The sequence below is a fragment of the Scophthalmus maximus genome, chromosome 2 (assembly GCF_022379125.1).
Source record: "Scophthalmus maximus strain ysfricsl-2021 chromosome 2, ASM2237912v1, whole genome shotgun sequence".
Taxonomy (NCBI): Eukaryota; Metazoa; Chordata; class Actinopteri; order Pleuronectiformes; family Scophthalmidae; genus Scophthalmus; species Scophthalmus maximus.
In genome coordinates, this window is record NC_061516.1 from 23,370,106 (window position 1) to 23,394,321 (window position 24,216).

At 46.7% G+C, this 24,216-nt stretch overlaps 2 protein-coding genes across 2 annotated transcripts in view; both read left to right on the forward strand.

Moving 5' to 3' along the window:
- LOC118300020 (protocadherin Fat 3) overlaps window positions 1-14,494 on the forward strand; it is a 62,655-nt gene extending 48,161 nt beyond the window's left edge. Inside the window, exons 46-51 of the mRNA XM_035624066.2 lie at window positions 168-578; window positions 2,141-2,396; window positions 8,340-8,435; window positions 9,127-9,186; window positions 9,473-9,511; window positions 13,143-14,494. Of these exons, the coding sequence (XP_035479959.2) occupies window positions 168-578; window positions 2,141-2,396; window positions 8,340-8,435; window positions 9,127-9,186; window positions 9,473-9,511; window positions 13,143-13,888 (1,608 nt within the window). The 3' untranslated portion in view covers window positions 13,889-14,494. The remainder of the gene's footprint in view (window positions 1-167; window positions 579-2,140; window positions 2,397-8,339; window positions 8,436-9,126; window positions 9,187-9,472; window positions 9,512-13,142) is intronic.
- Window positions 14,495-19,501: 5,007 nt separating this feature from the next.
- mtnr1bb (melatonin receptor 1Bb) overlaps window positions 19,502-24,216 on the forward strand; it is a 36,691-nt gene continuing 31,976 nt past the window's right edge. Inside the window, exon 1 of the mRNA XM_035624068.2 lies at window positions 19,502-23,593. Coding sequence (XP_035479961.1) covers window positions 23,386-23,593 — 208 coding nt within the window. The 5' untranslated portion in view covers window positions 19,502-23,385. The remainder of the gene's footprint in view (window positions 23,594-24,216) is intronic.

Here is a 24,216-nt window from a genome sequence, read left to right on the forward strand (position 1 = left end):
CAACAGTTTCTTCTATCTGAGTGGAAGTGAATCCTTAACATGAAAGTCCCACACATTTGAACTTGCTGTGGACATGCATATGTATAATGTGACATTCATACGTACGTTTGGAACAGAAGATGCACTTGTATCCATGTTTTCATGGTTTTCTCCTTCATGTTGCCCAGGCGGAGCCGCTGTCTTACGTCGGACCGGGAGAGATAATTGGCATCGGGGTCCTCGTCTTCGTCATCATTCTCCTCCTCATACTGTTCGTTGCCTTTCGGAAAAAAATCAAATTCCGGAAGGAGTCCGACCCGGACCCGGGGACGCAAACTGCGACGGGCGTCTCAACCGTTTCCACGGAAACGAGCTACATGCTGCACAAGACGGGCATGGGCGCCGAAGGGATCGAGTTCAAAGCCGTGCGCGTTTCGGGATTACCGGGGACCACGGGCACGTACGGTGAGGTGGGCGGCGGCACCGGGGGCCCCCCTCAGGTGGTGGTGCGTCCGACCGCCCACTCCCCTCTGCCGGGAGGCCTCAGCAGCCAGTGGAGCGGAGACGGTGACAAGACGGCGTCCGGTGACAGCGGTCAGGTAAGTCAAACCATGCAGTGGCACGTGTCACCTTTTCCGGACTGGGAGACTTTGTCATGGCAGTTTTTGGTTTTGTTAAAATCCCAGAAAACCACGTTTTCATACTCTACATCTCTGACAGAAACATTTTAGCTATGTGATTGCCAAGCAGGCACCGTATAATTTCATTGCGCTGCAGTCTTTTCAAAATCAGGACAACATTGAAGTTTTATTGTGACACCACAATGAAGAAATATTCTTGGCCATATCAATTTGATATCATAATATCGATATTTATATTGTGTCAGCGTATCTTCAGGGTCCTGGTTTTGATGATGCGGCACTTCTGTGGTTCACTCGTACTTCTTTTTTCTCACAAACGGCCGGGTCCACTGTCCTCAGAGTTGAACTAGGGAAGAAGTGTGCGTCCGTGGCAGACAGTATAAAGTGATGGGCTTTGATGTAACGATAAAAAATAATAATTACATTTTCATTAATATTCCTTGTGCAGTGGGTTAGATAAGATAGAGAGATTTTCTTTGAATGAAGTGCATGCCATTCAAAGCCTTTGCCACATCGTCAAATAAAAAAGAGTAGACCCACACAATGGTTGTCCAACCTTGGGAGACTGAGACAAACACGCTGTGTAACTTTCACACAAATCGAATGCTGCCTTCAAATGGAATTCCTGAGCTCGCGGTCACAAGGTGGGATGTTGTGTACGCATTGTTCAGGTGGTCGAGTCGTGAGAACACAATGCTGCCATGGCAACGGCCGGACGCCAATTGTAATGTCAACCGAGACAAAAGCTAAATATTTAGCGAGCTAGCAGGCGGGTAACGTGAAGCAGGCAATGCAAAGTAATGGCCGAGGGAACGTTTGAGACCGTCGAGATTTTCTGCATATTCCTCAGATGTAGTATAAAATTCAGAAGCGAAAACCCTACATGAATAAAATTACAATATATTACCTTCCCATCAAATGAGAAATAATGTCCAAACCCATTTTGGCATTTCTGAAAACAACTTGGCCGATCATATGGCCTCTTCTTGTAAACACGGGAATTACGATGCCATTTGAAGGCATCATAATGCCATCATAACAATTCAAGCATTTGTTTGTTTTTTCATTCTTGAATTGAACATCGTGGCTTTAAGTGCACATTTAAAAGGATCATGATTATGATGAACATTTTCTATATTTTTTGTTATTGACAAAACAAGTTCTGTGAAAAGACCAAGGGAACACACATTAGTCTCTCTCTCTTTCCCCCATTCATTTCTGGCGAGGACAGAAAATCTGTAGAAAAATAAATAAATAAAACAAAACATTCACTCTCAATCTAAATGAGCTGAACTGTGGTTTCGAGCTAACATTTGCTGAACCAGGTGTTTATATTCTAGATTTTTGGGGGTGGGGACTATTTTCAGCCGCAGATTTGGTACTTTGGTGGAGCTGTCTCAGAACAAATGACATTATTTGTTTTTTGACTGTTTTCAGACAACAATATAACAGTGTCTTGTCGGTACGATCAGTTGCTCTGGTTGATTTGTTGTTGCCGTTTCCCTCTTCCATCCCAACAGTTGAGCAGCTTCCTCTCCGACATGTCTAACGTCCGAGGCGTGGCCATCAGGAGGGGCATCGCCGTGTGCAGCGTGGCGCCCAATCTCCCCTCGGCGTCGGCCTGCCGCTCGGAGCACAGTCCCGCCCACAAAGTGTCCTGGGAGGGCGAGGAAACCAGGCAGCAAGGGCTGGAGAGGGTGAGGCACGAGCGAGAGGAGGAGTGGGGACAGCGAGCGTTTGAGCTGGAGAGAACACAGAGGGATAACAGTCCGCTGGGTAAGACTGCGACACACACACACACACACACACACACACACACACACAGTTTCTAACCTCTGATCAAAAAGGGTCCAGATTACACAGATTGCCATGAACTCCTTGTGTTACACCCGTACCATCATCTCAACCTGCAGAGCTTATTTCACAGTGGTCTCGGCCTTTTGATCACACACAGCAAAGCACATGGCCCAGATAAAGCGAGAGTGCTCAAGAAGTAATTTTTTTAATTTTTATTTTGCTATCATTTCATTTTCATTATCATTTCATTTTTTCTCCTATTTACTTCCGATGTAACTAACCTTTTTGTTGCACTGCTGAAATTGTCCTCTTGTATCACGATACACATCCCCCGTGCACTTGTGTTTGAACGGTCAGGGTAATCACCCACAACTGATGTGCTTTGCCCTCATTTTTGCTCATGAAATTAAATTTAAAATGACACATCCAAAACATAAAGGTAGCTGGAGTACTTGCACTCAAAGGGAGTCACTTCTGCTGCCAAGTTTTCTCATTCAAGTCTTGCCTCACGTGTGACAAACAATGGGACGTTAAACCGAGCGAAATTTGTCCGATAATGCAACTTCAGTCCAGATATTTAGAGTTAATCGGTTGTTCTGTCGAGGAAATAACCAACGTTGCATCTCAGCGCTGAGGTAGACGCCACATTTTTCGATTCTCTGTCCAACCTGTTGTTTGAAGAATGCGGCCCGCTGTGGGAACTTCCTGCCTATTAATTATTGATTCCTTCCTGTGGGAAACGGGAAATAGGTTATTTTTTATTTTTATTTTTGCTTTCCTGCTGAATGTATGCAATAAAAAATGTGCCCCTAAAGGTTTATAATTACTGTACAATCCATTAATTATTATGCAATTACGCTCGATTACAAGGTTAACGGCCATTTAAATTATTCAACTGGAAAGAGTTACGGTATTTATTTACACCACAGCAACCGATAATAAGTATGGCAATGAATATTGCAATAGATAGGCACACGTCGATACGTGAGACGCCAACTCATGAGTGGACATATCTGTCCTTTTTTTCTGTCACTACCGGCTGCATCATGAATAAATAAAGAGCAATGATTAATTAAATACTTGGGAAAATACTTGACATGAACAAATCATGTCCCGTAGCGTTCCCGTTTTTTGGCAACTGGGTACTTAAAAGAAATGGGGATGTGTTGGAATAAGTGCATTGATCTTTGCAAGGTTTTGCAAAGAAAACCTTGTGCAATGATTAAAATGGCTTTGACAACCTCGCAGGAACAGAAAGGCCAATTAGTGGGAGGCTGTCCAGGTCTAAGTATTACTGTTCCAATTACAGATCGAAGTGCAGAGAGCAATTTGTGAAGATGTATTGTTTGCTGGGAAGCAGTTGGAGTGTCAGGATTAGACCTATCTTTGGCTCAGTGTTGGTGGTAATAAGTATTTCCAATTAAAATGTTACAAACAGTTTGTGAGCAGAACAACTGGAGAAAAAAAATTATAGGAAAAGTGAAAGGAGCCGAAGCAGACCTTTTCTTAAAGACACACTCCGTCTAAAACTCTGAAATGGGGCTGGAAACCATCCACTCGCTCTCCCTTGTTGAGGAATTCTGAGACTATGAATATTCATGATATGCAAATAACACTGGCCGATAATGTGTCCGACAAGACGGCTAGCGGCAACATCGGCGAGATTCAGCCATAAAACTTTCAAGAATTGCTAATGCCAACGCTAACTGTCTGCTGACACACCTGTCGCCCTCTCGTGGATGCTAATGCTAATGCTAAATTGAACTGTCTGCTGACACACCTGCCGTCCTCTCGTGGATGCTAACTGTTAATGCTACGCTAACTGTCTGCTGACCGACCTGCCGTCCTCTCGATGATGCTAATGCTAATGCTTACTGTCTGCTGACACACCTGCCGTCCCGTCGTGGATGCTGATGCTATGCTAACTGTCTGTTGACTCTGAGTACCGCTGGAAGTTTCTGGTTTTCTGTATTTGTGACGTACGAAATCTAGCTTGAACAGGATTCGTTTGAATTTCAAATTGCAGAGAAGTGACACAGAAATCTCTTCCTCCAGGAGAGGAATGTGAAAACACCTCTATAGTGACGTGCTCAGATACAAGTTGCCATAGTCAATGTTAGACATTTTAGAGGACAGACACAGAAGAAAAACCTTTTCTGACTTTAGACATATATATTTCTATTGTATTAATGCTCAGTTCAACTTTCAGTTTCAGTTCAAGTGATAATTTTTTGATTTCGCTCTTACAAATGAAAAAAAAGTGCAGAGGATTTAAGAAAAGAAACAAAAGTGCCAGGATGAGAATGTGGCTTGGCTGAGTGTTAGCAGTAGGATTAGCGCGGGGGTCGGGTCCGTAACCTCAGGCATGGCAGCCAGCCGTTGGCACATGGCGGGAGAGTCGCTGTCAGAATAACGAATGGATGCGCGAGGAAGAGGAGAAAGTATATGGAAAATAAGGAAAGGTTTTTAAATTGTTTTCTCCATTTTCTTTAAAACGTTTGTTTAGAAGTGTCCTGTCGCCTGCATGCTGAATACGGCCGCTCGCTGCCTTCCTTATTCGGTTTTGATTGATGGTGCTGCCTTGCTGCCCACATCCCCACAGGAGCGTTCCACTTGTTCCGAACACAGCGGACCATGACCACCACCTAGCCCGGGCTCAGGAAGCTGAAGTTGATGTGCAGACATCCAGAGCGTGGTTTTGGTTATTAAAGTGGCCAGCCCCTGATTGCTCGCCCTCTGAATGTCCATCGGGAAGCATAACTCTGAAGCAGACGAGGAAGTTTCAGAGGATGTGACAGACAAAGCGATGCAGTTACAAGGAGCCAGCTGGAATCATAAAGCCTCATGCTACACTAGAAATGGATTTTTATTGAACAGGAAAATAACATCTCAATGCTTCAGTACTTCCTGTTGTCTAAAAGTACAACAGTACACATTTAGTCTTTAATTAGCAAAGTGAGGATTTAAATAAGAGGATATTTGATGGAGACGGGTGCCCGTCAGTGTGTGGAACTTTTATTGAGTTTCGGCAGTTTAAAAAGTCTGAAAACTGTTTTGTCTTTCTGCTCTTCCCCATTTGTTCCACCTACAAAACATAAAGCACGTTTAGGTTTTTTTTTTGCCCAAAGTAACATTTAATCACCGCTTCTTATTTCCCAGCAGTTTTATATCCCTGATAGAAGAGTTTACGGAGCCCCGTACCTCAGTGTCTCCTCCCCAATTTGAACAGTAATGTGAAACCGGCCGTTTTAATGCTGCTAGATTGGAGCCGCCGGTGGAGCAACGGGCCCGTCCCTCGCTTAAACAAACCGTAGACTTTCTCCACGTGCGGTAATCTGAAGTCACTGTGAAACTGGAGTGGCCGCTCGGAACTGAACTATTACTTGACAATCACTCGGAGGCGATTTTCAAAGAATGCAGCCCGACGAAAGTCAGAGATCACACTGACTTGTTAAAGCATCTATTTATTTGCAAAATATTCGCCTCTGAACACATGCCGGTTAAGGTTAACCTGGAGACCCTGAGGCTGGCGGCTCTTTTCCAAATGAAATTCAATCAGACTTGTTTGTGCATCAGGTTTGTGGCTGGGGAAACCAGAAAACATTTTTTTTGAAAAGAGAGAATTTATTTCTGCAGTGTGAGTCAGTTTGTTTGTTGAGTTTTGTGTTTCACTCAGACTTAACTTATGCAATGTGCAACACTGGTTCTCTGTCAGTGCTGTGTCAATGTCCTATCTGCAATCCTGCTCACACTGTATATATCATTTCTATTTTTATTCTATATCTATTTCCTCGTGTTTACATCACGTGTTTACACATTTACTTTTACTGACGTCTGTGAAGAGTGGCCCAGTGGTGTGGTGGTTAGCCCTGTCGCCAAAACCCCTGAGTCGTAGCGTCTGTCGCTAGCTCGTCTCTTAAAGGGGCAGTAAGACATTTTAGAGCAATACACGTTTGTAAAAATCTGCCAATATTTCCACACCGTCGGTTAGCCGTCGCTTTTGTGTGTGCGCCGGGGGGGGAAACCGGATTTTTTCATCGCAGCCCAGGCTCCGTAAATCAGAAAAACAAGCCCAACAAACCCGGCGGTTTTGGGCTAGTGGTTAGTGCGTCGGACTCCCACATCGCGGACCCCGGGGTCGCGTCCCGGCCAGAGCAGTGAATTCACAACGACAGAGAGAGAAACAAGCTCTCCCAGACTCGCTTACTGTCCCTTTAAGGTGCCGGTGAGTGCACAGCTATTGAGGAAATCCAATACACTTTTACAAAAAAAGTACTGGATTAAAATCGCCTACTGCCCCTTTAACTGATAAAGCAGTGATAATGGATGAATTGATGATGTCCGTGGAGACAGACCACAGTTATTCAAAAGAGCGTTGCATCAGGAGCAACTGGACTAGGTTGTAGATTCTTGAAGATGTTTACTGATGTTTCTATTTTCATTATGTTTACTTCCCCTTTGCCACTGTTACACGTAATAAAATAAAGTCTTATCTCATCTTACCTCACTGTACTGAGCTACACCCTCCGTGACTCCTCCAGCTGCTGCAAGATGCTGCTAAATGAGCAGCCCTGGAGCCGCAGTGGCTGCACTGGGATTAGTTTAAAATGCTCTTCTCTAAAGCCGTTATAGGCCGAGCCTTTAGAGAACAGACTGAATTTCATTTTGGGTGTATTACTGCGCTGAAGTGCAACTCAAACAGTCTTTAGGTGGGAAGGGTTGTGTGTGTCCATCCATCCGATCGCTGCATTGCGTATCCTTGTCGAGGGTCACGGCCAGGCTGGAGCCGCAGATCCCAGCTGACAGTGGGGGGGGGGGGGGGGAGGCAGGATACGACCCGGACAGGTCTGCCACGGGGCTGACGCACAGACACAAACAAGCACTGATGCTCACATTCACACCTACGGGCAACTTAGAGTCGCCTGTCAACCTGAATGTCTTTGGACGGTGGGGGGAAGACGGAGCACACAAACTCGGGCTTTTCAAACTTGTTGGCCTGCAGCGTCGACCGACACAGACACACTGAAGACGGATTCCTCTTCTGGTTTACATACATGGGGGCGAACACAAGTCGGGTCCACCTACTTAACTGTAATTATCTCGCTCTGAGTTTACGAAAAAAACATTGGTTCTTTATTGCAGGTGATTCTACATGTGTGACACACAGTTATGGACAACATATTCGAGTTCTGTTTAGAGATTCTACTAAATATTACACACTGTGGCATTTCTTTCTTTTCTTGGTCTTTTTCTAGTTTTTCTATTCATTTTTAGCACTTCAAATATTTATTCATCACGTCTACCTTGCACATATGATATGCACAATGCACTTCCTCTTTTATTCTTTTTAATCCTTTATTTTTGAAAGGGAGGAGGACCAAAGTAAGAATTTCATTGTGCGCTGTAACATTGACTGTTTTTACTGCACATATGACAAGAAATGACTCTTGAACTTTAAGATTTAATGCATAATTCAATAGTTTTAGACTTTTTTGACCATGTAATCATTTCTCCTGTTCAACGTGCTTGCGGTGAAATCCCTAAGTTATGAGGAAACCTGCAGTGCTCACTCTGGGAAAAGAAAAATGAAAAAAAGGTGCATCAATGTCCAGTCAAAGTTCACGTGAGGCGTCAGCAGTCTTACGTTGAAGTCTAAGCAAAATGCAGAGTGCACACTTCAATCGGAACGGGCACTAGGAAGAAAACTGTAACTCTGTAAATTACCCTCTCACGCCGCCGAGGCCTCATTAATTTGGAGTCAAGCCAGGAAAGGATCACGGCCAAGAGGGACCAGGAGGAATGATTACAGCATGAAGCTGTTTGAGTGTTGTTAGTAATGTTTAACCTGTGTGTGTGTTTGTGTGCGTGTGTGTGTGTGTGTGCGCGCTTGTGCGTGTGCGTGTGTGTGTTTGTACATGTCAGAGTCGGAGCTGACGGACGAGGTGTCGTGTCTCTCGGACTCCACCTCCGAGGAGCAGTCCCTCAGCTCCTACACCTCGGAGTCCTTCGATGACAACGGTGAGAGCGACCCAACGCACTTTGCCCTCCTTAGTCCTGATCTGCAATTTCCTCCTGTGTGACTTTTTTTCAACCACACGAGGTCTCTGAACGCCGTTCAAAAGAACCCGAGAAGGGGGGAGAAATTGAAAACAGCCATTTCCACGTATTCAGGAGTCACGAGCAAAACAATGCTGGGAACCGCCGACGTAGTTAACATTCCGCTCCATACAGGAACGGTCCTCTCGCGCGCCTCGCATGCATTCAAAGGTTGATGTGCGGCCGCGCAGCGGAAGAAAAACTCTTTTCCTCCTCAACTCTCTTCTTGGAATCTACTCGGTGTCTCTTTTCCCAGATCACTCAATACCATTGATCTTCCCCTAATGATCCCGTGTGTGCGCGCATGTGAAGGTGCGTGGGTCTTTCAGACCAATTCCCACTCTTGGTTTCCTGTCTGATTAGTGCAGCTGCAAAGAGAAGAGTCCTCATGCCTCGCCCACTCGCTTACGGGACACGGACACACACACACACACACACACACATGCATACAAACTCTCAGGTACACACGTGTGCACACACACACACACACACACACACACACGTGCTGACGTGCTCTCCGTCTCATCTGAGTTACACCCAGCACATGAAACCTTACCCTATTCATAAATGCACTCACATTGTTGTCTCCTCTTCTTCTCTCTGTCCTGCCCAGCTTCCATAGTGACAGTCATACGTCTAGTCAACGATGCCGTTGATGATATTGAAAGTGAAGGTATGAAAGAGTTTCTCCTGTTGACTCCTATCTCTTTTTTGTCTTGCCTTCTGAAGCCCTCAGTGTTCTTTCAGGGGTGTGGCGCTCAGAATATAATTGACTGAATGAATCAGTCCCCTTTCTTATTCAGAATAGAATGTCCTTCTTAGATTTCTGATATTATTGTTACTATTTTGTTACAGTCTCTGACACTGGATCACTCTGAATTTCATTTTCCCACTTTGGGTTACTTGTTGTTTGGCTCAGTTGTTTTCCTCTGACTCTCACTTTCTCTCTCCCTTTGTAGTGTCCAACATGGACAAAGAGCAGCAGCGGAACAGCCCTGGTGAGTGAGATGCAAAGCAACTGAAAAACATCTTATTAACTTGCCATCCCTTTGGCTCATTTCTCAGGCTGTGATCCCAGAAAAACCCAACCGTTTGTATTCTTTACAATTTTGACACTGAATACTTTAATCATAACCTCGTTCACAGCACAGATTACATTTTTTTTTCATTACCCAGACTTTGAATGTAAATGCAGCCTCCCAGTTTCCCCTTTTATGTTTACTGGCGTTGGTTTCTAAACTTTGAATTGGACAGAAATCGAAGAAGAGCCAAAAATTTAGGCACGAGGCTTCTCATCACTGTCACTTTTAAAATGAATGAAGATTAACATTAATTCAAGAGCGACCGTGCTAAAACTCAATTATAACCAAATATTATTAGATCCTTATCAAGAATGTCTGTTTATGTTATGGCTGCGAAAACATAATTTGGCAGATATCAAATCAATATCAATATCAGCAGGGATTTAAAAAAATACATATCTGTCACGCTCTTTTGTCAGTGTGAAAGGACACAATGAGACTGATTGCCTGGTTAATAATCGGCTTTGTTATGAAAAATAACACCACTTTCGAATATCTCGACGAGAACAGTTCATGTTGCATCAAATAACTTATTAAACTTATCAGAAACACGTAAACACACTTGAACATACATCATCGCGATAAGAACTACGTCAAATGATGAAAAAACATCTTTGGAAAAATGTACATGACCTGTACTTGTACTTTTTTTGTTATGTCCCATCTGCTAACATTCACGGGTTTATGTCCTATACTGAAGTCAGCCACCGGGGGGCGATCCAGATGTTTCGGCCTCACTTTTGAGGAGCTGTCATATTGTCTATCTTTAAATGCACTCTGTGCCTCTGAATAATTAAACTGTTAATTATTATTCCACTCTAACCACTTGTGATTTTTGTTTTGCCAATAATAGCTCCTCGAGATTATTATTTTTGTGTTTAATTACTCACAACTGTCGATTGTTTAAAGCGCTATCAAACCCAAGCCTACTTGTGAAACATTTTCAATATGCATACATATTATTAATAGTTAATTATATTAATATTATATATTTGTAATATTTTTCCTGGTCAAATCTAAATAAATGAAAATATCTGTATAAAATGTTCTATGTATTGAACAATTCTCTCACCCCAGGTGAGAGTGCAACAACATGCATTGCACCCAGCTGCAAAATAAATAGTTAATGAAGATCATTTGAATAATGCTGACATTTTTAATAGCTCGGACAACTTTGGTACAGTGGTCCTCACTTCAAGCTCAGAGGCAGAGCTTCCACCCCGGCCTTGCAGAGGGTCTCGGTGGATTTTGGGGGGGGCACTTTGAGCCTCACATCCGCACAGAATAGCAGAGGAGAAGGCAGCTTCAAACGCTTTTCTTCCCTCACAAGCGTCGTCGACAGGCGTTAACAAACGAACAAACGAACGAACGAACGAACGAACGAACGAACGGGTTTCGCTTAAACAAATTCATGATCTAATTCTCTCCTACAAGACCCCCGTGCTTTTGTCTGTTGTTTTGCGCTGCCGTCTTATAAAACCAATGTTAATTGGCTCATAGTTACCGAGTCTGTTTGTTGTCAATTGCAATGTGATTTACAAGGTCTACAAAGCATTTCATTACTGACTCGGAGCAAGGCCCCCCCCCCCTCACTGCCAGGCAGCCTGCAGAAGCACAAGGAGCTTTATTTCAGGCAGGGGAGACGTAAATGATGAATGAAATTGTTTTTTCCAGTATACTTTCATGTAAAAATAACCAGTTGGATTCAAAGCAATATGTGTAAGTGTAAAACGTACAAACGGACAAACGTATTATGTGTAAGTGGCAGGACAACGTGAGTGGAAATACATTAAAAAAAAACACATAGTTCTACAGAAACATGTAGTTTATAACACAGCTTCCAGCAGTCATGTCTGTTATTATGGGAATCTGAAAGGCGTCATAATTTCCACTTTGCATGAGATGACATGATGCATTAGTGTGCCCACGTGCGCATATGTGCAATTTGTGCACATCATGTGTGTTCGGAGTCCCGTTCGTCTGGATGTACTCTTGCGAAATCGCTCTCCGCCAGCCTCCCCCCCCCCTTGTTATCGAGTGTGTTCTCTTCCCTGTCCTGATTCACCGCGGCTTCTCTGCATTCACTTGTCTCTGCGAGAGGAGCATTTCATCATCAAAGGCTTCCTGTCCCATGAGATATTTGTTTTTTGTGTTCCACTTCACTGACGGCGAGTGGCCACCTGCAGAGCAAAGACGAGGTTTGTGTTTTGAGTTCATCGAAGAATCCATTTTGGAAAAGGAAAATTATGTAATATAATATTATATTATATTATATTATATTCCCCCCCTCCCCCCCCGTAACCTTTCATCTGAAAATGATTCAGCCTGAAACATGGAGATTCTCAGCGGCGTGTCATGCAGTAAGTAAACTCCCACATGTTGTGCGGTTTGTCAGTCTGTTAGACATCCCCTGTCAACATGTGTGTCGTGCATTGTATACCAGGAGCTTGCACTGCTCATGAAGTGTACTCCACCATCCCACATAGAAGGTGACCTCTCTGCCTCCGCTCATTTCATCAATATGATATTTTTTCCACTCACAGCTCATTAACCTAACCATGAATTATGCAGCCGGCGTGCTGTAGTTAGTAGGACGTAGGGGATTACTGGGGGGTGGGGGGGGAGGGGGTTCTGTGTCAGTCCATTTAACAGCAAAGGTAAAAAAAAAAAATATAGACTGATTTAATTTGCACGTCAATAAATACTAATGAGAAATGATGGAGCAATTAAACGTCAACACACAGGAGAAATTCCCCAGGTATTTCCCCAAAGCAACGCGGAAAAATTCGCATCGCGTCCGGTTTGAACGCGCCATCAGAGACGTGCTGGCGACAGACGCCGCGACGCCGGGGTTTTGGCCTCGTGGTTAGCGCGCGTGAGTCCCACATTCCCGAGGCCGCGGGTTCGAGCGCCGACCGGTGCAGCGAAAAACGTCGGCAACAGCAAAGAGAGAAACGATCTTTTCTCCAAAGTCGCTCACCTTAAATCGTTTAGGTAAAAGGGTTTTTATTGGGTGGCAGTAAAGTCCAGGCGCGGACAGTTTTGTCGTGTCTACACCCTCGACGTGAGCCAACGTGGCCTCAGCAGGGCAAAGACGGGAATGTGCGGGGACGCGGGTTATCGTGAACAATCTTCAGATCAGTCCGGTGTCACCTCGCTCGCCTCCTCCGGAGGAGACCGCGATGATACTGCTCGCTTTTAGAAGTGAAGTGATCTATCGATGTGGCACCTCTTGCCGGCTGATCCCATTAGGTAGATAATGTCATTCTCGCTGTTTCTCACTGTGCGATCTCGAAAGGGGCCGTTGCGGGATGTAACATTAAAAAACAATTTTTTACTGCTCATGCGTCCAGTGATTTGGCAGCGCTCGTCCGTCCAGGGAATAAAGCCTCCGGCTCCTTAACACATTATATCAACTCTGATCCCCTTTTCTTACCTCTCTTAAACCGCTCTTCCGTTAAATTCGCTCTGTTTGTCACAGAAACGGTTCCAAACTGTTTAGAAAGATTTATTCTTTCTCACCGGCTTTGTTGTTTTTCTTTTCCAGCGTGCAGCTGGGACTCTTCCAGCCAGAGTACGAGCTGGCTGTCACCGGCACGTCTGCGTCCAGCAGAGGTGGGGTCCCACTGCGACCTCAGCGACGCCCAGCAGAACATCAGACGGGGGGGCAGCACGCGCTCCCTCCAGCTGGACTACCGAGCACCGGGCCGCGGCGCGGACCGCGGCCGGGAGCGGGGCCGGGACTCCGGGAGGAGGGCCTTCCAGTGGGAGAGGAATCAGTCGGGCGAGTGGGAGCGGAGACGCGTCCCGGACAGAGATGACAAGAGGCGGCAGGACGGGGAAGGAGAGGGCAGAGGCGTGGGGGGGCGCCAGGACCACAGAGACCCTCAGCAGGTGCACAGCCACGACAGCGAGGGCAGCTCCTCGCCCGTTTACGAGGAATACCGAGAGTGCGGCCGCGACCCGGAGGGCGGCGAGGGCCGAGAGAGCCTGTACGACACTCTGCCCCCGACCAGGCGAGCCTACGAAGGGTACCCGCCGAGCCCCCCGGGCCTCCACCTGCACCCGGCTCAACTCCTGCCCCCCCTCAGGGCGTGGGATTTACAGACAGGCGAGTGGAGGCAATCGCAGGAGGAGAATCGCGGCGGGCTCGACGCCGGCCACCTGGCGGGCTCCGGGGACGAGCTGGAGAGACTGCTGAACCTGGTGTCGCTCCGAGCGCGGAGGGCCACGCGAGTGAACAGAGCGTCCACCGCATCCGAGCCCCCGGCCGACTGGGACGGATTTAAATGAGCACAAAAAGAAAACTGTGTTTAAGACAAAAACTAAAACGATTTAATATTCATTTATTTATTCGAGTGGCGGTGGCCACTCTCTCTCTCTCTCTCTCTCTTGATTAGACCTGACATTTATAATACCACACCGTTGATCTGCCACCTAAAGAATTATTAAAAGAGAATATTACCATATATACTGTTATGATCCCACATTATTATCCCGCTGTAAGCAAACACTAATCCACCAGCAATCCCCCCGGCTCTGTTTCTGAGCTGGAGGGAAGAAAAAAAAGAGGAAATATATGTGTTCTCCAGACGCACCTTCTCGTACCTGCGCTGTGTGAGCCCGTGAGAGTCATTGGCCGAAAATCAATGCCGTTACATTTATTATTTATAGAACCGCTGGTGCACGGCGTTTATCAACAGCAAAATATGAAAGGGAGCCAGTGTGTCTGTGTTTAATGTGCTGCCAGTTGTTGTGTACATATGTTCTGTCATATGCATTTCCTACATTGTCCTGCTGGATCACACAAACAAGCATTTTGTATTCACGGAGGAGTCTGTAAACGCCGCCGCCGCCGCCGCCGCCAAACAAGTGAATAAAGTATAAGTCTTCAATTAATAATCTGTAGAATAATTAAATGATTTAATTAAAGATCCCCCCTGGTATTGGCTTCTGGTCCTAATCCTGATGCCATCTGAGAAGCTGTGTCACGGATGTGGGCGAATAGTTTGCCTCGCGACGACCCAGAGCGTTTGTCAATAGAAAATTAGAAATAAGAAATGCATTAATTGCTTGGTTGGTTGTGTGTGTGTGTGTGTGTCTGTGTGTGTGTGTGTGTGTGTGTGTGTGTCTGTGTGTGCGTGTGTGTGTGTGTGTGTGTGATCCAACAGATCAATTGTCTTTGCACTTGGAGAGAGAAAATTGCCTTTTGTCTTCTGGGTGAATGTGTACCTGGTGCTGCTTGTAGGCAGGTGAGCTTCTATCTCAACACAGACGTACATGAGATAAATAATCCCCATAAAACATTTAATCCCATCAAGTCGTCAGTCTCCTCACGCCTCTTAAATGGGTTTTTTTTTTCTCTCTTCCCTGGCAGATTCATTTAGCGGAGCTTACAGTCACCGATGTCCTGGGAAGACACGGAGGCGTGAAAGAAAAAAGGAAAAACGCGTCTTGAGGAATGTCAAGTGCATTATCAGTCAAATGGGATGGTTTTTTTTTGTGGGGGGGGGGGGGGGGAATCATGTCAGATGATTTGGAGAAGGTGCTGTGATCGCCGGTGTCGATTTCAGTCTAATCTTCTCATAATGCCTTTTTGTTTACCTCAGGAGCAGATTTACTTTCCTGCCCTGAATCGATGTATCCAGCTCATCGTCGGTCTCCTTTCCTTTTAACCTGCGAGTGGGAGCTCCTCTCCCTCCACGCGGACCGTGGAGCTGTTGTTAGATAATACTGTTGAGAACTACATTCCCGCAGCCTCGGGGGCGACGGTCACATAATCCGAATGGAAGCAACTTTAATTACTGAATGTGACGCCGCCTGCTGCCTGCGAGTTGAGTTGACATTTCCCAGTCCGCGCGTCATCTGCGCCCTCGAAAGGTGAAGAGTCAGTAACTCTGGATCGGCTGTGAGAGGCTGAAGGCGGACACGACGGTCAGCGAGCTCCGCGCTCACTCCCCGTCTGTCACTCACAAGGAGGCGAGCCAAGGAACCTTTGCAGTTTGTTTTTTTTTATTTACCCCATCCCCCCTGCGCGGTTGGCACAAACTCTGTCCTTGTTCTCATCCAAACCGTTCCACAATTAAACAATGCTGTCTGCCAGGAAGCATTCCCATGGCAACCAGACGTGCCCCTGATTGTGCTTCCTTTTTTCTCTGTCACATACAAGACATTTTGGCCAATTAAGAGGTGTGTGTGTGTGTGTGTGTGTGTGTGTGTGTGTGTGCGTGTGTGTACACGTTTGTGTGCAGAGTTGCTTGACATGAGGAATGGCCCTCGTCCACTCCTAAACACATAATATTTAAGTATCGCGTGGAGACCGACCGATATTGGATTTATGGGCGCCGATATTACAGAGCGAAACAATTATGATAGCGATATATCGGCCGATATTCTTCATACATATTTTTATAAACATATTTTTTGCATTGATGATCTCCGATAGGCCCATATGAACCGGTCGGGCTCTGGTGTGGCGTATGAATCCACGAGACAGGTCAGGATTCAGTGGTAGCATGCGTGTCTTAGTGTCTTAGGTCTGAGTAATTTCCAAAGTGTGTGTGTGTGTGTGTGTGTTTCAGGATCCCCCCAACAGCTCTGGCACTAGTTGAATTTTCAACACAGAAATCACTTTGTCATGTCACAGCAACTGTTACATTTTTTCTGAAAACCGTGGATATTGTTTTTTTCTTTGGGGGGGGGGCGATACGCTTCATGTATGTTTTAGCGCATGCCAGTTTGTGTCAGTGCAAGTCAGTGCGAGTCGGCCGGCTCGTTCCAGCTCTGTCCCCCCCTGCAGGAAGGGTGAACCACAAAAGGCTCAGGACAGGTACAGGGCCACATGTCGAGGAAGACGAGTGCCTTATTTTCCTCCGCGCTTGGAATAAATGTGTGTTTGCGGTGTTAAAAATGCACATCGAATTCGACTAAACTCGTCACCGCTGGAGACAAGTTTTCCGGCTTCGCCGCCCGAGAACTAATTAGCTTGTTTTTTTCTATGCTCCGCAGTGTGATCCCAACACCTGGATCCATGTGTTCCTCTGTTACGCCCTTCCTGTCACAACACGGCAACGCGGGAAATGAGATTTATATCAATTAGCATAATATGCAAAAAGATCCCCAGCGAAAGCTGCCAGATGTCCCCAAAAGAGGTGAAGTCTACTCATTCATTTATGTATTTTGTGTGTCTGTGTGTGTGTGTGTGTGTGTGTGTGTGTGTGTGTGTGTGTGTGTGTGTGTGTGTGTGTGTGTGTGTGTGTGTGTGTGTGTGTGTACGGTGATCATTACCCACAGGACATGCAGCCTTACCAGCGTAAAAAACCTTACATAACATTACATCTGCCTCCAGTCATACATTATGTTCACACACACACACACACACACACACACACACACACTGGCGATCAGGGGGAAGAAAACCACCAGATTCCAGATTCATGGCTTATTAAATTATTCTGACAGGGATTATGTAACTTACTTTCTCTGGCACACGCTCCTTTATGACCAAACCCGCTCGTTTCACTCAGTCCCGAGCCGAGCAGGCTGCAGCTGTCCCAGTGAAGGACACGGGGTCAAACCAAAGGTGAAAAACACGAGGGGCGTGTGAGGGAGAGGGAGAGGGGGGGGGGGGGGGCCTAGGAGACTGTTGTGTTTATTCATCAAGCTTCAGAGGAGCCTGATGAAGACCTGCCAGTCTCTTTAGCTCTGCTGGCTTTTCATCGGACCATCTGGCATTTACACCATAGAGTAAGCTAAGCCACTTAAAACCTCTTTCTACCCCCCCCCCCCCCCCCCCATTTGTATTTATTTATTTATTTATTTATTATTTCTTTCTTCTTTCTGCTCCACTTTTCACAATTCCCCCCAGATCCGGCTGGACGTGGCAGCACCGACGGGGAAAGGGGAATGGGTGGACAGCAGGATGAAAGGATGTTACATAAATGGAGGAGCAGAGCGAAGGGCGAGAGAGGAGAAGTGGGGGCAAAAAACGTGAGGGGAGATTATTACCACCACCACCCCAGTCACTAGCGTATCCAGGGGTATAGCTGTGTGGGTGATTATACATCCACGCTGTTCTCGGTAACGCCACGGATTACACACCCGGCCAGACCTAATCTATGTGCCCAACATCTGCCTCGGATGACACATGCACACACACGCACACACGCGCACACACACGCACACACACGCAATCAGACATAATATGCCTACACTGCTAAAATGAGGCAGGGGGGAGGGGGAGGAGGAGAAGAGGGGGGGGGGGATGGGCAAATTGAATGGGAAGGGGTCGTCACGTCCATGTATGACGATATGAGAAGCAGCCCCTCAGTGTGACTGAGCAGAGGAAGCTGTGCCCCCCCCCCCCCCGTGTCGTCCCCCCCCCGCTGTTTTAACAGATTATTACCAAAGCAATCCTCTGACATATGCCTGCAGAAGAGCCCCGTGTGCGACAGGGGAAGTTAGCCACATTCTGCACGGAACCTTATTGGATTCCGCACATATGATGAAAGAGCATAAACGCCACGGGATTATGTCCCATCATCGCGACATGATTGTCCTTCGTCGTGCGGCCCAAAATGATTGGCCACTTTCTGCAGAACTACACAGAACACGTGTTGGTGGAGGGGGGGGGGAATTAAACGAATCCCATTATCCCGCTTGTGTGTTTATTTTCACCTCTCCTTGTCTTGAGCTCTTATATGTTCTGATTTGACGGGGGGGGGGTGCGTCAGTGTTTGTGCTGCTGAGCCTCATTACAATGCCTCTCCCGCTCGCGTAGAAAAAAACGCCGCCTTTTCAGCCGAGGTGAGAGACGGAGTGACGGATCAAAATGTGGGGCGAGAAATCTGGCTTCTCATCATGGGCCTCAGCGCTCGGCTTGTTATCTGCTTCAGCTCCGAGGGGCAGGTGAGCTGTCACCCTCAAGATCGCTGGGATCCGATTTTGGTAAAAAAAAAAGAATGAAAAGGAAGGGAGGAGGTCTGCTCCGCATTGTGCTTTGATCATCAGTGGGGGGTTGTCATGCTCGCCAGCAGAATGAGCATCGCGATTTGCTGAAGTTGCTGCAACTGTGAGACTTTTTACACGGCCCTTTGTTAAACTGTGGAACCTTTACAGCTCGTCTGATGTGGATCGTGTCACAAACACGCTCAGGAGGCAACTGCAACACCTGAACTGATCCCATCACCAACATTTTAAACAAAAAAATATGTATTTCACTCCAGATGCACCACTGGGATTTAACGGCTTTCACTTCTGCCCTTTCAAGTCTTTGTCTCTCCGTCTAAAATGATAATCGTCTATTGGCAGAAATTCCAAGTCCTGATTAAACCAAATTCTCTTTGATTCATGCTCCAATTTTTTCCCAACCCCCAAATTTTTCATACACTAATTTACAAGCTTTTGAAATTTTTCACAAAATGTTCAAGCACCAGTGTGTCATTTTTGTACGTTTCTCACGGCATCTGGTGGCAAAGTTGCAAAACCACAATCAACTGAGCACCCCACAGGGGACACTTTATGGCGGCGCGCCGCTGATTCCATTAGGAATGCGACGTATTCTGGACCGTTTTGGGCAACAACCGCATTCAACATAGCATAGCAACGACATAGCATACATGGAGACTCACACGGAGGTCGGGTCCACCTCATGTAATTATATTTAACTCAATCAGAGTTGACGTAAAAACCTTGGTTCTTTGTTGCAGGTGATTATACATATATGAACACATAGTTATGGACAGTATATTCAATTTCTGTGAATGAGTTCTTCTAAATATTACACACTGTAGCTTTAAGGGTTAATAGATACACCCATTATCACACAGTGGATGTGAGTCCCGAAGATTATTTAATTACAGTCACTAAACACAACAACAACAACAACTAGCTACAGTGTGTCCCAAGTTGAGTAGTTTATTGAATCCGAATCAGAATTGTGTTTATTGCCAAGTATTTTTTCACATACGAGGAAAAGTTGTTTTGGTGCATAACAAAACAAATTCAAAGTAAGGACAAGGATAAAAGATGGAGACATGAAGTAATAAGTGGGAAACTATGCAATAAAATTCAATATACCTGTATAAAAAATATACAAAGGGTTAGACAAAGGGTTTATGAGTTTTCGACATCCTCGCTAATCACCTTTTCTGCAGTTACGAGATCGCCATCGATAAAGGGTGAAGTTATTTGAAAAAACAGAACAGGCGATTCAATTGGCCAGTTACGATTAACATATTTTGGTCCAAATTTTCTTCAGCCACTTCTGCGGACGGTTTCATCCGACAGTCGTGGAGATACTTCAGTTGGAAGTGGGACGGCAACGTTGGACTAATAAAGCAACGTTGCACTTGGCAATGCCGTTGGCGTGGCTAAATATCACACGTTACATCTTGAAACGTCTTGAAGCTGTTACAGAAAACACACAGTACAACAACCATCAACAGCAGAAAAGTGTCTTATTTCATTCATTGATTGATAACAAACACGTGATTTCATCAGATCTTCCTCACAAACCTTCAGAAGTTCAGATTCATTCAAATGAACTACGGCGATATCACAAGCGGTATCCAGACCGAGTTTCGCTCAAGAGGACTGCAACATCCTTCCCCTCCAAACCTGTTTCCCATCTCAATAAGGTGTAACACTAAAAGATTAGATACCTTCGGATCCATGACTGCAATACAAATAAGGTTATTACTTTTCAAAGACTCTCAAAAACCAAGGGTGGGGGGGCGACGACATCCCTAAAGGATTGGCAAGCTTTTCCTTTCCATTCCTCCAGATTTACTTTACCATCTGGTGATATCAACAAAACCCATCTGCAGAGCAAAAGGCTCTTGGAGAGTTCGCCAGCAAACACCGTGCCATCAATTTTCATGAAAAACCTGAGTCGTCCTGTTAAGGTACAACACAGACAACACGGGCACGAGGAGCCGCAGCACGACTCGGGTCCCCGCGGCGGACGGTCCTTGGGGGGGGGAGGGGGGGTTTGTCAGACCGCCATTCATCCACTTCTTCATTGATTGCTTTTATTTTTCCCACAACAATGTGCCTGAGTGCTTTAAGATAGTTGAAGGTTCTTTCAGAGCAGCTGCACGTACACGCACACATACACGCACGCATACACGCACGCACACATAGATAGACAGACAGACAGACAGACAGACGGAGACAGACAGACAGACAGACAGACAATCACAATGTCTATATAGTCAGTTCACCATTGTCAGCACAGCATCAGCAAAGCTCGGTCGTTTTCAATTAGCAGACTTATGTTGCGACTTTTGTACCGTCAATACTGCAGTTCTCATTCTTTCAGTCCCTGCAAGTCAGATTGTGTGTGTGTGTGTGTGTGTGTGTGTGTGTGTACATGTGTCTTTCTATAGTTGAGAGAACCAAATTTGGCTCAAAACCATCGTTGTGAGGACATTTTGAAGGGGCTGTTTGAGGGTTAAGACTTGAGTTTAGGGTTAGGTGTTTAGTTGTGATGGTTAAGGGTCTAGGGAATGCATTACGTCAATGAGTGTCCTCACAACTTTAGAGAGACAAGTCTGTGTGTGTGTGTGTGTGTGTGTTTGTGTGTCGGGCTGACCCCGCAGCCCCAACTGTCCCGTCTCGTGCTCATCACATCAGGCCCGTGGAACACGTCACCCTGCTTTTGGGGCCTGACACCGGGCCGCTCTAATCTGTTGCCACTGCCGCGCTCCGGGGCGTCGGCTAGCTGCTGCTGCTGCCGCAGCCACGAAGAGTTAAACGGGGCGAGCGGCGCCGCCGTGGCCTCAATGTGTCACCGCCCGGCGCTGAAGGTATCGATGACATATGAATCCACCGGATCCAACGGAGAGAAGCTCGGCTGCACCATCGCCACCAGTTAGAAAGAACATTGTGGGTGAATGGGACGATATCGGCTGCCACCTCCACTTGCCATGAGTGAATCATGGTCCGGAGTCCAAAAGCGGCGCCTTGGCGGAGGCACGCACACACACTGCTGTTCAATACTGCATTGTGTTGGCAATTGAAATGCTCCCTTGACATTACTCTGGTTATTTCCATGACAATTCTCATCTTGTTGTGTGTGTTTTTTAAAGGTTAATACTATAGCCCGTCTGGTAGGGATTTACGGGGACCGATGCCGATATTTGGGAGTAGATTCCCGATACCGATACATCGGCCGATGTATGTATGTATGTATGTATGTATGTATGTATGTGTGTATATATATATATATATATATATATAGTTTTTATCTGTCAATGATTCCTGAGATGTTGCTATCCGACCTTTATGACAAGGAAAATGTAATTGAGGCTTGATATTCTTGTTTAACCATAAACTTTATCATCAATAACGGTACATTAAAAATGCAAATACAAACCAAATACTCACTTAAATTTAAAACAAAAATCCACAATTAAAGGCCCATGATCTGTTGGCCGATAATATCGGTCGGGCTTCTAAACATGTATCGGCCCACATACCGATATGTCCGTGAAAGGCTAAAATATCGGCCGATGTTATCGGCAAACGGGACAAACAGGGATGCCGGACTCTGATTGTTTTTTTCGTTTGTTATTTTGCTCTGTGCGCCCGGTGCCGACCCACCGCCCTGTGTCCAACGAACACGACCTGAGATCGGAGGCGGACGCCGGGGAGTCACGCTGGGAGCGGGCGGGGGGAGGAAAACGGGGGGCAGTCGTTATTTGCACGCGCGCCCCGGCGCGCGCGGTGATGAGATGAGAAAGTCAGTGGCGGTATAGAGGGAGGAAGAGGAGGAAGAGGAGGAGGAGAGGGAGAAACACATAGAGCCCGATGATGTCTGTGAAGGATTCCCGTCTCCGTCGGTCCTCGCTCGGCGGATGTCTCCACATCCCGCTGCGCGCCTGACCGAGGGGCTCCTCCGTGGGATCTACCCCGGCGTCGTGTAAGGTCAGAGCAAAGGCAAGGGCATCACAGAGGAGGAATACAATCTGGTCCTTTCTTTTTGTGTGCAAATTAAATCAGGGGAAGGAGTCCCCGGGGGGCGCTGCAATGATTTGACGTTTCTACAAAAAAAAGAAATAAGGAATAGCCCCCTCTGTTTTTTTTGTTGTTGTTGTTGTCTTCTCCCCCGACGTGGGCGCATGCGGACTGACGGGGGTTAGGAGAGATGCCAGCCGACGAGCCGGAGACGCTTGGAGAGGACGGAGACTTGAGATGTGAGAGTTCTTCCATGAAACATTTCCTCAAGGACTAATCATCTACCTCGCTCCCGCCGGGGGGAGAGGAGGAGGAGGGGAGGGGGAGAGGAGGAGGAGGAGGAGGAGAAGAGGGGGAGAAGAGGAGGAGAAGAGGGGGAGAAGAGGAGGAGGAGGAGAGGAGGAGGAGGAGGAGAGGAGGAGAAGAAGGGGAGAAGAGGAGGAGGAGGAGAGAGGGGGGGTGTGGCACCGCCGCGTGTCCGGTCGTCAAGGTGCCACACACGGATGGATGACTTTTGCGCGGAGGTAAAGAAAAGCGAAGAGTCCGTGTACAACTTTATGTAGGTCACACACACACAGCCGAGCACACGCACACGCAAACACACACGTGATCGTCGACCAATATCGGGTAACATCACATCCCCCTGTCAAGTCTGCGACTTGGCGCGCGCGCTCTCTCTCTCTCTCTCGTGGCACCCGCGGGACGCACCCGTCGAGGTGCGCTCCATGTTTCGTGCAGGACGCGCCAGTGCCGGAATGCAGAGAACCTGCGGGACATAGAGAGCACACGGTCGGGACCAGAGAGCAGCGTCGCGGGCTGCGGGGGGGCCAGTGATGCCGGACACATTCGCGCTCATAAGGAACCGGACGGAGCCGCGGCTGGGGCAGCTGGAGCGCACACTGGCCCCGGAGGGGAGCTCCCGCCCCGCCTGGGTCATCGCCATCCTGGCCAGCGTGCTGATCTTCACCACGGTGGTGGACGTGCTGGGCAACCTGCTGGTGATCATCTCCGTGTTCAGGAACCGCAAGCTGAGGAACGCGGGTGAGACATTTGAGCTGTAACAGCCGATCGATTAATCGATTATCGATTATTATTAGCTATTTCGATAATCGATTAGTAGTTTTTATGGGGGGAAAAAAGGGTCAGAATTCTATAATTTCAGCTTCTTAGGTGTGAATATGTTCTGGTTTCTCTGCTCCTCTGTGACAGTAAACTGAATATCTTTGGTGTTTGGACAAAACAAAACATCATCTTGGGGGTTTTGGGATAAAACACGATCGACAATTTGTCACCATTTTATGAACCAAACTCCTTGAAAATAATCAACAGATTAATCGTTAATGAAAATAATCGTTAGTGGCAGCCCTATGATGTGTTTTAATCAATTAATTTTCATCATCGCAAGCTTGGTTAACCTGATGATTAGAGAGATCACGACTCATATTTTTGAGGGGGACAATTTCAACGCACTTGTACGAACATTCCATAACCGTAAGAATGGTTAAGGCACGTAAATCTGTTCTCGGGGGGGGGGGGGGGCAATCAGAGTTTGTTCTCACCCTCCACGTTCATCCTCCAAGCTGCCCGGTGCCATTTCATGCTTTTTGACCTTTGAGTGGCACCTTGCCCCCATGACATCACCACCTCACCACCTCACCTCCGTG